We start from the raw sequence: 15698 nt of genomic DNA on the forward strand, positions 1-15698 counted from the left end.
TGAGTCAGCTGGAGAACCTGCCAAAAATATGGCAAAATGCTAAGCTAATCTGCTGAGGACCAGTGAAGATTCTGGCCGGGTGCCAGACTATAATAACTTAGGCAAAAATTAAACAGGAGAGCGGGTTCTGGAAACAACTGCACCCACAGACACCTCAACCCCTGGGAGTAGATCTGAAGTCTGAATGGTGATAGTTAAAATAAATAACCCTTCTCTGGATCTCACTGTTCCAACAACCGCATGAGGGGGAACTATGGCTATCCCCATTTCACAGGTGAGAAGGAAGCACAGAGAGGCTAAGTGATTGCCCTGGGTCACACAGCTAGTAATGGCAAGGTGATGAAGGCCAGAAGCCCCGGCGTGTTGTCTGCACGGTCTCGGACAAGTCTTGCGACCTCCCTCACCCTTGGTTTCCTGTCTCTAACCTGAATACCTCCAGCATAAAGTCCCACACAACAAGTTTTTCATTGTGCTCCACAGGGGCACTGAACAGGTGTGTTCTAAAACAAAATCCCAAGAGTAAGACATCCCGAGGCGCTCCCAAGTGGCCCACAGTAGCAGGCCTCTGGCTGTGTCCCTAGCACCTCCCCAGTTGCTGCCAACAGCCAGATGATCCTGTGGTACGGCCCCCCTGGACAAGAACAGGGGTGCTTACCGGGGCCTCGGCCGGGCCTCTTCTTCTGCGGGAACGTCTGAGACCCCGGAAGGGCAGGCGGCACCGGCAAGGCCTGCACGCTGGGCTCGGGGAGCTGGGCCTGGAAGCACGGGGACTTGGGGGGCCGCGGGGGTGGGACTTCACCAATGTCGTTAGCGCCTGGGAAAGGGGGCGCAGGCAGAGAGGCTCTGGGGGTGCGTGGGGCGTAAGCGGGGAGCGGGGGCGGCGGCGGCGGCGGCGGAGGGGCGGGAGGCTCCGGCACATCTTGGGCAGGGCTGGCAGCTTCTGCACTGAGCCCAGGGTACCCGCAAGGTGGGAGGAGAGGGAGAGGGGGCGGGATGGGCGGTAGGTGCAAGCGGGCTAGCTGAGGCCTCACCGCCTTGTCACTGGGAGCCAAGGCCGGGGGCGGTGGGGGTGGAGGCGGAGGTGCACAGGGCAGAGGGGGTGCGAGCACTGGGGGGCTCCCTTTGGTCGGTGGGCCAGGTGGGGACACCAGCGGGGCTTTGGCGGGGGAGGGCGGGGGCAGGGCCGGGGGTAAGGGCGGGGGAGGTGGGGCGGGCATGCTGGGGCGAGGAGGGAGAGGGACCGGGACCGTCCCGGCCGCGCCATGCGCCTCGGAGGCGTCGCCTAGCCTGGGAGATGCAGGGGGGTTGAACGGGCCGCTGATAGTTTTGGTGGGAAGCCGGGGAGAAAGCGCTCGGGAGCCAGGGCCCTGCCCTGTCTTGCCGCCTGAAAGTGAAAGGAGTTCTGAGTTAGCTCAGTGGGTAGAATTGGGAGAAACCCAAGGGTGTGGGCGGCAGTGACGGACGCTGTCCAGCACGACGTCAGTGAACCGCCTGGTGGATGCTCTCTTCCCGAGGGTCCACTGGAGGCCTCAGATGCAGCAGCTATCACAACAAGAGGGCCAGCTGGACCAGCCCCAAGGTCCTTGCCAGAATAAACGCGCTGTCCCCCTCCTCTGAGAGAAGCCCAGCTCAAGCCACCAGGTTGTCTGCTGTGTGGCGCCAGCCTTCTTGTTCCATATTCTACCTCCACTCTCATCTGCCCAGGGCTCCAGGCTCCCAGCCCAGGACACAGGACTGCCCTGACCTCCTTCACCCTTCCTCATCTCAAGGCCACCGGCACACTCATCCCCTGTTACCCACTAGGCCAGTCAGCCCACATCTGTGGGTGTACCACCCAAAAGCTCCTGACGAGGGAGGTTTTCCCCACTCCCAGCATTTTGTGAACAAGGACTTTGTTTCTGCATCAAGAGCAGAAGATTCAAGACTCCCTGAACGGATGAGGTGATTCGGAAGTCAGTGGGAAGACACCCTGCCTTGGGTTCCAGGTCCAATGACCTCGAACCTTCCAGTTCCATGCACTCTGGAAGTTCGAAGCTCCCTTTCCCAAAGACTTGCACCCATTTCTAAGGGGCTCTCTGTCTCCTGGTCACCTGGCTTCCTCACCCCATAGATCCTTTACCACATCAACTCCAACGCCTCTTGAACTCAACAGCAACAACGACTTGCTCACAGTAAGCATTTGTGTTTGGTGGACTTTATGGGCGACTGGGGTGGAGGGCGCTCCCCGGTTGGGGCCTCCTCACTCTTTGCACACCTTTTTACCCAACTGCCACTTCTTACCCTTTTTTCCCCCTCTGTCGCTCTGAGGAGAAAAAAGTTCTTCTCCCTGTTTACTGCACAGAAGTTCTGCAATCACTTAAATATGTCCTTGGAGTATCACCCTCCACTCAGGAGGCATAATAAGACATTTCTTCTGAATAAATACACTGCTCTTCCTAAAAGGAATTTTGGGGAATACATTTTTCCTATTCCAGCACCCCTATATTTTATAATCTCCATGAAAACATGTGGAAAACACTTGAAAAAAAATGTTTGCTTCTCACACCTCCAACTTCCCGGTGCTGCAGAATAGGAAACACAGCTTTCATGTCAGATTATAATGCCAGCAGCTGCTGACAGTTCTGAGCTTTTCAGCCCATGAGTCTCCAGCGTGTTTACCCAATCAGGTGCTAAATCATACCTAAAAGTACTTGATGCCGCAAGTCAGGCCAGTCAAGGCAAGATACGAAAGAGGTGATCCTGGGGCTGAAACTAAGTGAGCAGGACCTTGGTATCTGGCTTTCCAAACAGATGACCCTCCTCTGACTATGATGTGACAGCTACCTGGACAACACGACTCAGGACAAGTCTCAACTGTGGAACGCTGTTCTTGAGGCAGGGCGGTGGTGTCATTATTCTCTGTTGCAATTTTCTTGGAGGTGGTCATGGAGGAGATAATGTCTTTGTACCTATGCATCCACCGTGGCGGACTTGGTGCCACCAGAGGTCTAAGGTGGGCATTTCCAGAATGGCTGACTGACCATGACCAGGAGTGGAAGGTCCCCTCCTGGCCTTTCCAGGGACAGGATCTACCACCTGCAACTCCAACGTGAGACATTTTATGTAGGTGTCAGCCTCAGGGATTCCTGCATCCAAGATCTCAAACCTGTTTCCATAGTACACAGAGGAGAAGATGGAGGACCCAGACTGCTCTCCAAACAAGGCAAGGCCTCCCTCTGTGCCCATCTGCCAGATGAACTTTACAGGGATAACAAGTTTGAGGGACAGAATCAACCCCTTAAGTGTCTGAGAACACCACGTATCTGAGATTCCAAAACCTTTTAAGTGGCCAACATAATGAGAAATGGGCAAACCCTTTTTTTTTTTTTTTTTGCGGTACGCGGGCCTCTCACTGTTGTGGCCTCTCCCGTTGCGGAGCACAGGCTCCGGACGCACAGGCTCAGCAGCCATGGCTCACGGGCCCAGCCGCTCCGCTGCATGTGGGATCTTCCCGGACCGGGGCACAAACCCGTGTCCCCTGCATTGGCAGGCGGACTCTCAACCACTGCATCACCAGGGAAGCCCAAACCCATTTTTTTAATCATAATGTGAGCAGCAGAAACAAGGACAGCACAAATCCTTGCCCAGCTTATGTTCATGCCCATTCCAGGACGAAGCAGAGAGCTGGGCGGCACGAATTGAAGGTGAGACCCACAGGAATCAGCATCAGTGCAGGTGAGGAAATCAGGCAGCAGAGAGGGCTCCAAGAGTGAGCAAGCACCAAGGGAAGGAAGGAAGGAGGCTTTCCTTCAGAAGATGAATGCCGGCCGTAGAAATCCAATAAGAAACGCAAGAGGAAACCATGAAGCGTGTGGGGAAAGACCAGCTCAAGGGCATCAAGGGGGCTTCACTGATGTGAAAGGAATCAGCTTTTAGAGCCTGGGGTTTATCAAAAGATGAACTATGGCTTCCTCTTTCCATCTGTATATGTTTCCAAGAGAACTTGGATTGCATGCAAGTCTCATTACACATTCTATACAAGCCAGTGATGTTTACTCATCATATCTTATTTTAACGTTCTCTCCCTGGGAGCTCTAAGCCAGGGCCATATTATGACTTTCAAAGACCCTGGGCGCTTTTGCCTCTGTGGGCCCCTTCCTCCTTAAAAAGTGTTTTAAAAATTATGTTTCCTGACTGCTTTGGTATAAAGACAAATACAATCTTTGACCCTAAAAGTTCATGTTTTTTAAATTTTAAAACAAATTCAAACATTTTCATGGGCCACTAAAAGTATTGTGAGCACTAGACACTGTTTTCTGGGCCTGATGGCTCTAAGCAACCACACTACCCACTCACACATTCCACTCACCAAATATTTACTGAGCACCCACTATGCACCAGGCATTTGTAAGGCAGTGAACACAACACAGCTCCTGCCTTCATGGAGCTTACATTTAGAGGGAGAAGACAGAAAATAAAGAAAGAAGCCAGTTAATGAATAATATGTCAGATGGTGATAACTAATATAAGAAAAATAAATCAAGGTAGAGGGAATATAGAATGAGAGGGTGGGACTCATATTTTATCAATATATGAGATGATGAGTAAAAGCCTCCCTGTTAGGTTGATCAGCTGGCCACTTGAGCAGAGACTTGAAGGAAGGGAGACTGGGCCATGTGGACACCTTAGGAAGACTGTTTCAGGCCATAGGAGTGGTCAGTGCAAAGGCCCTGTGGTAGCAGCATGCCTGGTTTGTGCAAGAACAGCAAGGAGGGCTGCATGGCTGCCAAGAGTGGTAGAAAAGAAGATGAGACAGGTAGCAAGGGCCGAAGTCCTTTTCTCTGAATGACAAAGGGGTCAGTAGGAGAGTTCTGAGAGAGGAGAGCCATGGTCTGTCTTACTCTGACGTGGCACCCAGTCCATGTATCTACCTATTGGCTTGTCCTTGAGTTTCCATCCTGTAACAGGCATAATTAGTCACTTCATTATGGACTTTGTTGCCTCCAGAAAGGTCAATTCTTGTCTTCACCTAGTGGCTCAAACATCTGACACTTGTGTCCTATTGGAGACAAGTTAGAATACTGCTGACTTCCTTTGGCTGGTCCCTGTTAAAAGCTCACTGGTGGCTATTTCTCCTATATTTATTTGTGTGAAGAGAGACCAGTGGAAGTTTTAACCCAGAGGACTTTTTTTTGTATCCAACTCAGGAATTTTGAAAAAGAAGTGGGCCCTGAGGAATGCCAGGTCTCTTTATTCAGGAGGACTTCAGCACCTTCTTATCTGCAAAGTCTCAGCAAAAATGAGGAAATGAAATGGCTCCAAAGGTTCAAACTGGACTTTATCAGTAAGTGAAGGCAGCAAATGCACCCTGTAACATCTAACAGCCACAGAGGCCATTGAAGAGCTTAGCGAAGTCACATGGTAGAAGACTCTAGACCAGGAATGTTTGGGGCTTGACATTCCCTAGACAAATGAAATTCTTGGATTTTTAAAATATCTTTCTGACTAAGGAGCACAGTAATAGGAAAAACACTTTTTTTGCACATAATAATTATATATTTGCCTGATTTTAACTCAGTGCTTTCAAAACATCTGGTACCTGTTAAAACACAAATGACTATGGTAGACTGGTTGCAAAAATGGTCTCAATTAACCACGCATTCCTGATTCCACAGTCTTGGGAATGTGATTTTGCAGTTCCTTTCATCAGAGTTGAAGTCTCCTGCCCACCCTTGTCTCTGAGCTGGCCTGCGACTTGCTTCGGGCGACAGGCTATGGTAGGAAGTGATGCTTTGCCAGTTCCAAGACTAAGCCAGGACTTCCCTGGTAGTGCAGTGGTTAAGAATCTGCCTGCCAATGCAGGGGACACGGATTGGATCCCTGGCCCGGGAAGATCCCACATGCCACGGAGCAACTAAGCCCGTGTGCCGCAAGTACGGAGCCTGCGCTCTAGAGCCCGCGAGCCACAACTACTGACAGCGTATGCCCCAACTACCGAAGCCCGCGTGCCTAGAGCCCGTGCTCCACGACAAGAGAAGCCACCGCAACGAGAAGCCCGTGCACCACAATGAAGAGTAGCCCCCGCTCGCCGCAACTAGAGGAAGCCCGCGCGCAGCAAGGAAGACCCAACACAGCCAAAAATAAATAAAGAAAATAAATAAATTTATTTTTTTTTAAAAAAGACTAAGCCTCAAGAGGCTTTACATACTCTGTCCTCTCCATCCTGCCATCACCATGAAGACAAAACTAAATAGTCTGCTAGATCCTGAGAGACCAGAGGGATCAGTCAGGCCAGTTGTCCCAGCAGGGGCACCAGAGACATAAGAAATATACAATTAGCAAAGCCACTGATGCAACCTGTAGATGCTAGAGGGGGCGCAGCTGAGGCCACCCTAATTGCCAACCCACCGAGCTGTAAGCTGAATAAATGGTTATTCAAAGCCCCTCAGGTTTAGGCTTTGTTACACAGCAACACCTAACAGATATAACGCTGGAGAACCATCACAACTCACCATTGCCAGCTAGTCCACAGTGACGTCACTAAGATCTATTGTGATTTACATCCATACTTTGCAGTGTGGGCCACGATCTCACCGTTGCTAAAGACTCTACACTATGGCAACTCATTCTTCAGTGATTACAGTGGGATGATTTAAACAGGATGAGGATTTCAAAGATCCCTTAAAAACAATTCTGTGTTTCGGAAACTTTCAGTGCTCAGGCTTCCAAATACGTCATCTCCTACCATATAACTGTTCACTCTCAACATGTCACTTATTGGCAGGTGAAGATTGTCCTGTTGGTTCTACAAGGTAAGGAGATAAGGGTCACAGGGTAGCCAGTCTGAACTCTTCCTTACCTGCTGCATCCCTCTGGCCTGTTGGTCGTAACACTGGAAAGCCACCAGCAAACAGATCTCCCAGGGCCGGGGGCGTGCTCCCGCCTCGAGAGTTTGCAGGCCCTCCTGCTTCTTTGTTGGTTCCTTTAGAACCTATAGAGAGAAGAGGGGAGTAGATGCCGACCTGTGAGCAGAGCTGAGTGGCCACAACTCTCACCCCGACTGTGGGCTAACACTGCCTGTGGCAGCCGTCCTGTTCTCCTACCACCAGTGTTACCCTTTACCCAATATCTTTCTCAAGAACCCCCTGCCTTGATACCCTATAGACTCATATGCTCAGGCCTCTTTTCCACCCTCTCCAAGCTACCAAAGAACCATCTGTAGTGACCACTCTGAAAAGGGATAAAAAAGAAAGCATCCTTATACTGCCATTTAGTAGATGCCAATGGGGGAACTGGGAGTACCTTTCAAATTAGAAAACACAGACACTGTATGTATAGGGCTGACCCCATTTTCACTTGACTGTTTTTGTGGGAGGACTAGACCAAGAAAACCCACAGATTTAATTCAGGCAATAATTTCAACTTCTTGTCCACAGAGCCTGGCCCAGGACTTGCAAGCAGGAGGTGAAGGTCTGCAGTGATTTTTGCTTTGGCATTTTCCTTCTCTGTCTCCCCAGCTCCCACTCCCCGCACCCCACGTTCTTCCCTGCACCTGTTCTTTTTCTATGGAAGAGAAAGCTCGTGAGCCCCTGAGGAGAGGTGTCACTAATTCCAGCCTTCCGGATGTATGTGATTACCAACTACATAAAATGAGAAGACAGCTTACAAGAATTCCTGGCAGAAAATGTTCACAGCCTGAAGCTAATATGCACAGAGAAATCAGGGCACAGTGCCCACTGGTGGATGAATGTGGCCAGATTATTCCAAGTATTAACATTATACATTACCTCTTCACTAGAATGATAAAGAAATGAGTGTTCCAATAAAATGGATTTATCTGTTAATTGGGCTTAACTAATTAGATAGTGGGTCTAGCCAGAAACTAATTTTTATTGTAGTCAATGTTGAAAATATGCCTTAAAATAATTTGTCTATCCATGTGCATTAACATATATAATTACAGATATTAGATACAATTATATCTTAGGACTATCTTTGAGAATTGCCATCAGGTATCATAGCAAAATATATGGAGAGATCATAATACCTTACATTGAAAAATATTTCTGCATATATTATTTCAGCCTTCAACAATCTTGACCAAAAAAGAGAGCAGGTATTATTATCTCCCCATTTTGCAGATGAGCAAACTGAGCCTCAGCTTCCCTGATTTGCCCAGTAGCAGAATCAGAACTCAACATGGTCATCTGACCCAGGCACAGGGCTCCTTTTACACCATCATACTCTAGAAGACATAGAAACATACAGTCATATGATCCTGTGAGAGAATTCAGCAGAAATATTTTTCCTTGTGAAAAACAAAAACTTTGCCAGGCTCTGTGGACATTTGTGTGCATTTGTTAATGTTGAGACTTGAATTTTTCTCTCATTCAATTTGAGGTCTATGTTGACACAGGGTAAGTGATCTTTAAATATTGTCTCACAGTGGATACACACAAAGTGGTACATCCATACAATCAACTCTTATTCAACATTAAAAAGGAGTAAAGTACTGATACATATTCTATAACGTGGATGAGCTTTGAAAACATATGGGAAGTAAAAGGAGCCAGTCACAAAAGGCCACATATCATAAGATTCCATTTGTATGAAATATCCAGAATAGGCAAATCCATAGTGACAGAAAGTACACTTAGTGGTTGCCAGGGATTCGGGGAGATAGAGGGATTAGGGAGGGATTGCTAATAGGTATGGGTTTCCTTTTGGGGTGGGGGAAATGTTCTGGAACTAGACAGGGGTGATGGTTGCAACAACATTCTGCATATATATATGGATAAATGCCACTGAACTGGACACTTTAAAATGGTTACAATGGTGAGTTTTATATTATGTGTATTTTATCACAACTAAAAAATGATCTTACCATGAAGGGGTTTTTTTTAAGCATTTGAAAAGTAATGGTAGACATGCTATACACCCTCTGCAGACCTGGAAGGGTAGCTCTGATTCTCTCGCCCATGTGAATTGTACACTGAGCAGGTCTGAGATGGCCTGATGTGTGTCCTGGGTAGCATTTGTGGCTCCTGCCCTGAGCAAGCCAGGCGTGTCTGGCTGAGCCTCACATGGCCTGCCCTTGGCTCTCAGCCGCCCTGGCCCAGATGCTCACTTACTCTCGATTTGCGGGGCACTGCGGTCATTGATCTGCGTGACTTTTCGTAGGCGAGTTCCTTGCTGGATATCAGCCAACAGTGCACTCCGACCTTTGGGATCTGCCTTTCTCAAGCTGGAAGCATCTGTACTTACCTGTAAAGGATTAAGAGGGATCTGATTATACTCGCATATAACATTTGCAGACAAGCCGTATGTCCTATTCGAGTTAAGTTTCTCCTCCCATACTTTTCTGCGTTTCCTGTTTGCCCTCCCCTGCACCACTCCCAAGGCTCATCTCACCAATGCAGTTACCTATGGGTCTCGGGTCTTGAGGGAAACTTACCTCCTGCCCGGCTCACATCCCTCTCCTGGGGGACCTAGAACAGACTTTTTCTCGTGATCAAACTCCCATAAGTCTTAAGGAGCCCTAATGCAAAGCCCCTCTTTCTCCTCCTAGGTGAGCCCCACCCACTTATCTGGGCTTCTGTCTGTGTGTTCCTGACTCCTGGTCCCAGGTTCTGAACAATTACGCTGCCTGGTGTCCCCAGGTCCCTCCCGGACCAAATCCAGAAAGAAAGAAGTACAGGGGATTGCAACGAAGGTTTAATGACTGCCTTCTCTTCTGTGTCTGGGTGCCGCTATGTTAATCCTCACAACACCTTGTGAGTTTCAAGTGAGTTTGCCCTCATTTTACAGATGAGAAAACAGACTATGAAATCCCTTCAAGGTCACAGGGCTAGCTTCAAACCCAGATCTGCTGAATTCCAAAGGCCACGTGCTTTTTATTTTGAAGCACTACAGTGATCAAGGGCGTGGTATTAGATGAATGAATGAGTGGATGAATGAATGAGTGTGAATGAACTAGACCCAGGATACACTGGCCTTGCCCTCAAGGGCATATGCATCTACCAGGGAGACAGGACATCCGTGCAAGGAGTTAAGCCACCATACAACACAGCATATGACTGAGCGACCATGTGAGTCTCACAGAGAGGAAGACCCAGAGAGTTCAGGCTGCAAGGAAGACAGGAGACCTTACTCAGATGGTCCTTGAAGGACAGATAGGATTTACAAGCTCTTGCTATAGCCATTTTCTCCATACGGCCATTTGTCAAAAAAGGACAAACCAGGTTTGCCATCTAGACAGAGACTCTCCAGTGTCACAGACTGGAAATGAAGGCAATTGTGGTTTTAGCTAAAAGGTGCTGGGTCAACATTTTCACCCGCCAACTCTACTGCACTGGTGATGCATCTTACACAGGTTTTGTAGGGCATAAGCTTCAAAGTCAGTTTCTTGTTGCCTGGAAACATGCTTTTGACCCCTTTGAGAGGGGCTCACGGATGATGGTCAATAACAGAGCTATAAGCCAGGGGCCCCAACCCTAACGACATATGTTTTTTAGGAATGTATGTATGAATGCACAGGTACAGCGGGGTATTTTCCACACATTTTAAAAATCTCTCTCTCTATAAACAGTTAGCCAGTAAGTCATTTTAAACTGCAAAATTTTAAGATTTTTAAAGTCTCCTCTCATATTTACAAATAATTAGTAATAAGAATAAAGGGTCAACAGAAATATCATGACCCTAGCCTAGAGACTATGAAAATTTTTGTAAAAATGTGGCATTATAATCTCAGGCATGTATTATGGTCAGGGATTAGGGGGTGAAAGTGCTTTGAAATTGTCTTCCTAGTTACAAGAAAAACAACACAATGAATTGCTTCTTCTGTTTAAAGAAGCAACTGGAATCCTATCTCTAACAACCGCTGAATAGGGGTGGCGGTGTTTGTCTCATCTACTTTAGATTTTTAAATTTATTACCAAAATGCACCCCCCCACTCCCTGACCTCATCCATCCCAAGCTTTTTAGGTGAGGGCTATGAAGAACATTTTGTATCCTTGGAATAATGATTTTAATTTGAGTTCCTACTTAGCACAAGCCTCAATACATTCCTGAGAATTCCACATGACAGACTTGTTGATAAATATCTTCCAAATCAGCAGGAGGATATGGCAAGGCCCATCATGTTTATGTTTTGCAGTTCAACTCGCTGGACTAAATTTAACATTCCTTCTTTGACTTCTCTGCTTTTTTTCCTGTGCCACTGTCTGCCCTGATGATTTTCCACCAGAGGGCTCTCCCTCACCTGATATTAGTATGGTATCCTTCAGTCCTCTCTTGTGAGGTAGGAAAGAGCAAATAACTTCATGGCTAAGGGGACTACAGCTTAATTGGTTTTGTACAAAAGGACATCTAAGGACATATTCATTTGCACATTGAAGACCATATTTACCGTGACAGTTGTTTCTACTCCATCTTCAATATTTATTAACAATTCATCCGTAATTTGCTTTCTTAAAAATCTACAAGCCTAAGAAGTCTTGTTACCGTGGTTACAGTATACAAAAACAGGAAAGAGAAGATTTTCAAATATTCACTGGGTCTTTTATTCTATGTAAATCCTGATTATTGGCAACTTCACTAAAAATATAATCGAGAGAGACAGTTACTCCAGAACACTTTTCCCATGGCAAATAAATCCACCAAACACGCCTCCCCGTCCCCCTACGTACAAAACAAAAAACCCCATCATTTCGAAGTTTGCTCCTGCTCTTTCTTAACATTGTTATCGAGTGTGACAATTTGTTGAGTTCCACACGAAGCTTTTGTTGACTCGGTTCTTTCTAAAACAAGCTTTCAGTGGAATAGCCTGGATCCTAAAAAGAGGCAAAATAGTAGAACAGTAATGCAAATTAGCCCATCGCCCTGCCAAATACAGGCTGAAAAATGGAAGTGAACCAGGAATATCAGAAACAGTACTAACTGGGCCAAGGGTGATGAGGTGTCTGTCCTCCTGTCTTGATCAATTATAAAAGCTTTGGTATATCCATTTGTCGTTCCAACAAATGAGTTGATCAGGTTTCAGTATAGTTTGGGGGAGAGGGATGGCAGTCCAGCCCAAATGGAATTAGATGCATGTCCTCCTGCTATTTGTGACCCTGCCACCCTATGCCATTACTACATCTGTCTGATTGATCCTGGTTTCTGTGAGAAACCCTAATCAAAATCTAGGGGGTTGATCCAAATCTAGCAGGTTGTTTGTCTCAAAGATGATCTAAACCCAATCATTCCAGTACGATGCCAGCCTTGCAGCCTCCCAAAGGGACTTTCTCCAGTGTGGCTGTTAAACCTCAAATTAGGGTTTCCCTGGTGGCGCAGTGGTTGAGAGTCCGCCTGCCGATGCAGGGGACACGGGTTCGTGCCCCGGTCCGGGAAGATCCCACATGCCGCGGAGCGGCTGGGCCCGTGAGCCATGGCCGCTGAGCCTGCGCGTCCGGAGCCTGTGCTCCGCAACGGGAGAGGCCACAACAGTGAGAGGCCCGTGTACCGCAAAAAAAAAAAAAAAAAAAAAAACCACCTCAAATTAGTACTCAGGTTTCCAGGTACACAGCCTGCTCATTAGCCCCGCCCTCAGCTTCCTCCTGCTTCCTCCAAACTTGGGGGCAGACAGGTATCAGTCACCAGGGTACATGCATTTCTTTACTAAATCTGAATCCCCAAGGAGAGCCAGAACTGGCACTACCTTCCTCCAGTTGTTACCATCTTTATGTAGGAGAAGAGAGAGGCTGAGATCCAAAAGAGAGACAGGAAATATTTTCAGAGAAAATGAACTTACCCCTGTCAGGCCTGACACAGTGTTCCCTGCACCCCAAATATGCACAAGTCAGGCTGTTGTTCCAGAATGAGGCATTTTGAGATCTAATAGTTTCATTTCTCATTTTCAGAAATCCAAATACCTTCTGTCCTCCTTTTTAAAAGCCTGGCTTCTTAAACAACTGTCTACAGAACCAGGACTGTGACCTGGAGTACAGAGCTGCCTCACAGACTGCCACTTACTTATCAGGAGGTAAAGCAGAGTTAGGACCCTTTCGTTGGGGCTATAGGAGTGTCTGGTCCTATTCTCTACATGCATGAGGAAGTCCATCCCTCAGAGTCATCTCACCCACTGGCATTGCTTTGGTTACCATATGCTGGCAGCTACCTCCTTGCCCAAGCACCTGGAGGCCATCTCAGACCCTTCCCTGTTCCTTCTTCTCAACAGCCACTCCATCACAAACTCCTGTTGATTTTTCCTGAGTGATTACTCTAGAATCTGGCTCCTTTTCTCCATCTCTGTGCTGCTGACTTAATGCAGGCCACCAGCACTTCGAGATTCCCTCACCTGGTCTTCCTGTCTCCTGTCTCATCCTCTTCCACACAGCCATCAGAGTGATTAGTATAAGGGACGTGTCACTTACCATGTCCCTCCCCTCCATAAAAACCTCTGCTGGTGCCCCACTGCCCTCAGGATCAAGTTCAAGTCCCGTCATGTTGCACAAGGCCCTTAGTGACCAGCCCAGACCTTCCACTTCTTGGGCCTTCCAGGCTGGAGCTCACCTCTGGACCTTAGCTTGAGCTAATCTCTCTGCTCTTTTCACACTTGTCTCTTTTCCAGGAGGCCTCCTGATCCTGGAAGGCCAGATAAAGAGCCCTTTTTTGTTCCTAGAACAACGTGCTTACCCTTAGTAGTGCCCCTGCCACCCGGATCAAGTGACTCTGCTCAAAACCTGCAATGGTTTTCCATTTCCCTTGGGATAAAAAAGTCAAAGTCCTCATTAACATCACCTGCTGGGCTTGACTGTATTTCTGTATTCTACCCTGAGTTTACCTATAAATGCCAACATTTTTCTACCCACACCAGTGTAACGAAGCAGTTCCACTGTATAGCAACGCCTCCCTACCTACAACTGTACTTCCAATCCTGTGCTCCTACTTCTGCCTCTTCTGGGAATACTCCTGCTGCCTCAGCCCTGCTGTACCTGCCCAAACTTTTTCTTCTCCTTTAAGCTCTACATCAAAAACAGTTTTCTATACAAGATCTTTTTTTTTTTAAAACTTCTTCAACTAGGCTTTTTCTTATATGATCCACACACAGCCCCTCCAAAGCACATCATTTGTAATTCTCTATAGCACTACTCATATCTTGCCAAATATTATAGCTTTTACATATTGCTTTTCCTCTTATTTTTGAGTGGCAACTCAAAAACGGCAAAAAATAAGCTGTTCCTCTATTAGTACCAGCATATCCAGCTTTTTAAAAAAGCTGTGAGCAGTATTTTGTTGAAATGAAATCTATGTAAACTTTAAGCCCCTAGATTTTTGACATCTGTCTGCCGCAACAAAACATGCAGGTATGGGAAGAGAAGCCACTGCCTTTGAGGTTACGCCACAGCCCTGATTCTTCAAACTGTCTTCACACTTTTATCCTTCAGTCACTTTGTCCCAAGAAATGGGGATACAGCACCATTCTCTCTCATTCGATAATACCAACATTCCCAGGCTTTCAAGACTAAAATTTAAATTATAAGAAAGGCTGCTTAAAAAACCTATGTTGGACCTGGAAAGAACAACCTTGTAAACTCAAGAAAGAGCCTAGCATTGGTAGTCAAGGACCTGGTGCTAGGAACTACTAAGAAATAATACATAGTTGGAACACTGTCTCAAAAACTGGTTGAGGTTTGATATCTTCTATTTATTTTAGACAAAAAGTACTATCAAAAAGAAATATGTTGGGCTTCCCTGGTGGCGCAGTGGTTGAGAGTCCTCCTGCCAATGCAGGGGACACGGATTCGTGCCCCGGTCCGGGAAGATCCCACATGCCGCGGAGCGGCTGGGCCCATGAGCCATGGCCGCTGAGCCTGCACGTTCGGAGCCTGTGCTCCACAACGGGAGAGGCCACAACAGTGAGAGGCCCGTGTACCGCAAAAAAAAAAAAAAAAAAAAAAAGAAATATGTTCCCATCCCAGCAGATTAATTTGCAAACTAGTGAGATAACCCTACTGTCATCAGTTCCAGCTCATCACTCCCAGCATTACCATTTCTGTCAAAGGCTTTCTCCCATTCATCGAAGCTTGAAACCTGTGACTCCTTCCTCTCCTTCATTTGAAATAATCAACATTCACTGAGATCTGGTTTTTTCTCTTTACTATGCACAGAAAGGTGACTTTGGAGTCTGGGTAAGAAAGCTGCAACATGCAAAGGGTGACAGCAACAGCAATAACAAACATAAAGAAATGGGAAGGCATTTGTGTGTGCCCTGCACTGTTCCAAGTACTTTACGTGTATTAATTCATTTAAAGGGAACTTGGACAATCTCATGATGTAGGTACTAGTTATGAGTATCATCTACTTTTTACAGATGAGGCACAGAGGGGAAGCAGGCTATCTATCTCTAGTAAGTGGAGAGCTGAGAGGTGAGCCCAGGCAAGTCAGGCTCTCTTAACCACCATGCTAACCCCTTAGTAATGACATCATCCAGGAAAATAGTGAAGGTTGAACACCCAGGAAATACATGGCAAGCCTGCAGCTGGGTAGGGGGAGTGGCCCAACTGCCTTCTGGCCCAGGACCACGGCAGATGTTGCTTCACATGGAGTGTGACAGCCAGAGTAGGAAGGAAGGGGCAGGGAAGGGCATCAGAAGCAAAAGAAGGGCAGAGAGAGAAAGAAAGAGAGAGAAAGAGAGAGGTTGGGGCCCAAGGAGCTAAGTGCTAGGCCTTTGCCAGGGC

At 47.2% G+C, this 15698-nt stretch overlaps 1 protein-coding gene across 4 annotated transcripts in view; it reads right to left on the reverse strand.

The window, feature by feature from the left end:
- Nucleotides 1-15698, reverse strand: part of WIPF3 (WAS/WASL interacting protein family member 3) — an 81222-nt gene that overhangs the window by 12344 nt on the left and 53180 nt on the right. For all 4 annotated transcript variants that reach the window (XM_067042435.1, XM_067042434.1, XM_059074354.2 and 1 more), the window contains 3 exons: nt 9111-9243; nt 6839-6970; nt 656-1384 (listed from right to left, as the gene is read on the reverse strand). In XM_067042435.1, coding sequence (XP_066898536.1) covers nt 656-1384; nt 6839-6970; nt 9111-9243 — 994 coding nt within the window. The remainder of the gene's footprint in view (nt 1-655; nt 1385-6838; nt 6971-9110; nt 9244-15698) is intronic.

Source organism: Kogia breviceps, chromosome 9, assembly GCF_026419965.1.
Source record: "Kogia breviceps isolate mKogBre1 chromosome 9, mKogBre1 haplotype 1, whole genome shotgun sequence".
Lineage (NCBI taxonomy): Eukaryota > Metazoa > Chordata > Mammalia > Artiodactyla > Physeteridae > Kogia > Kogia breviceps.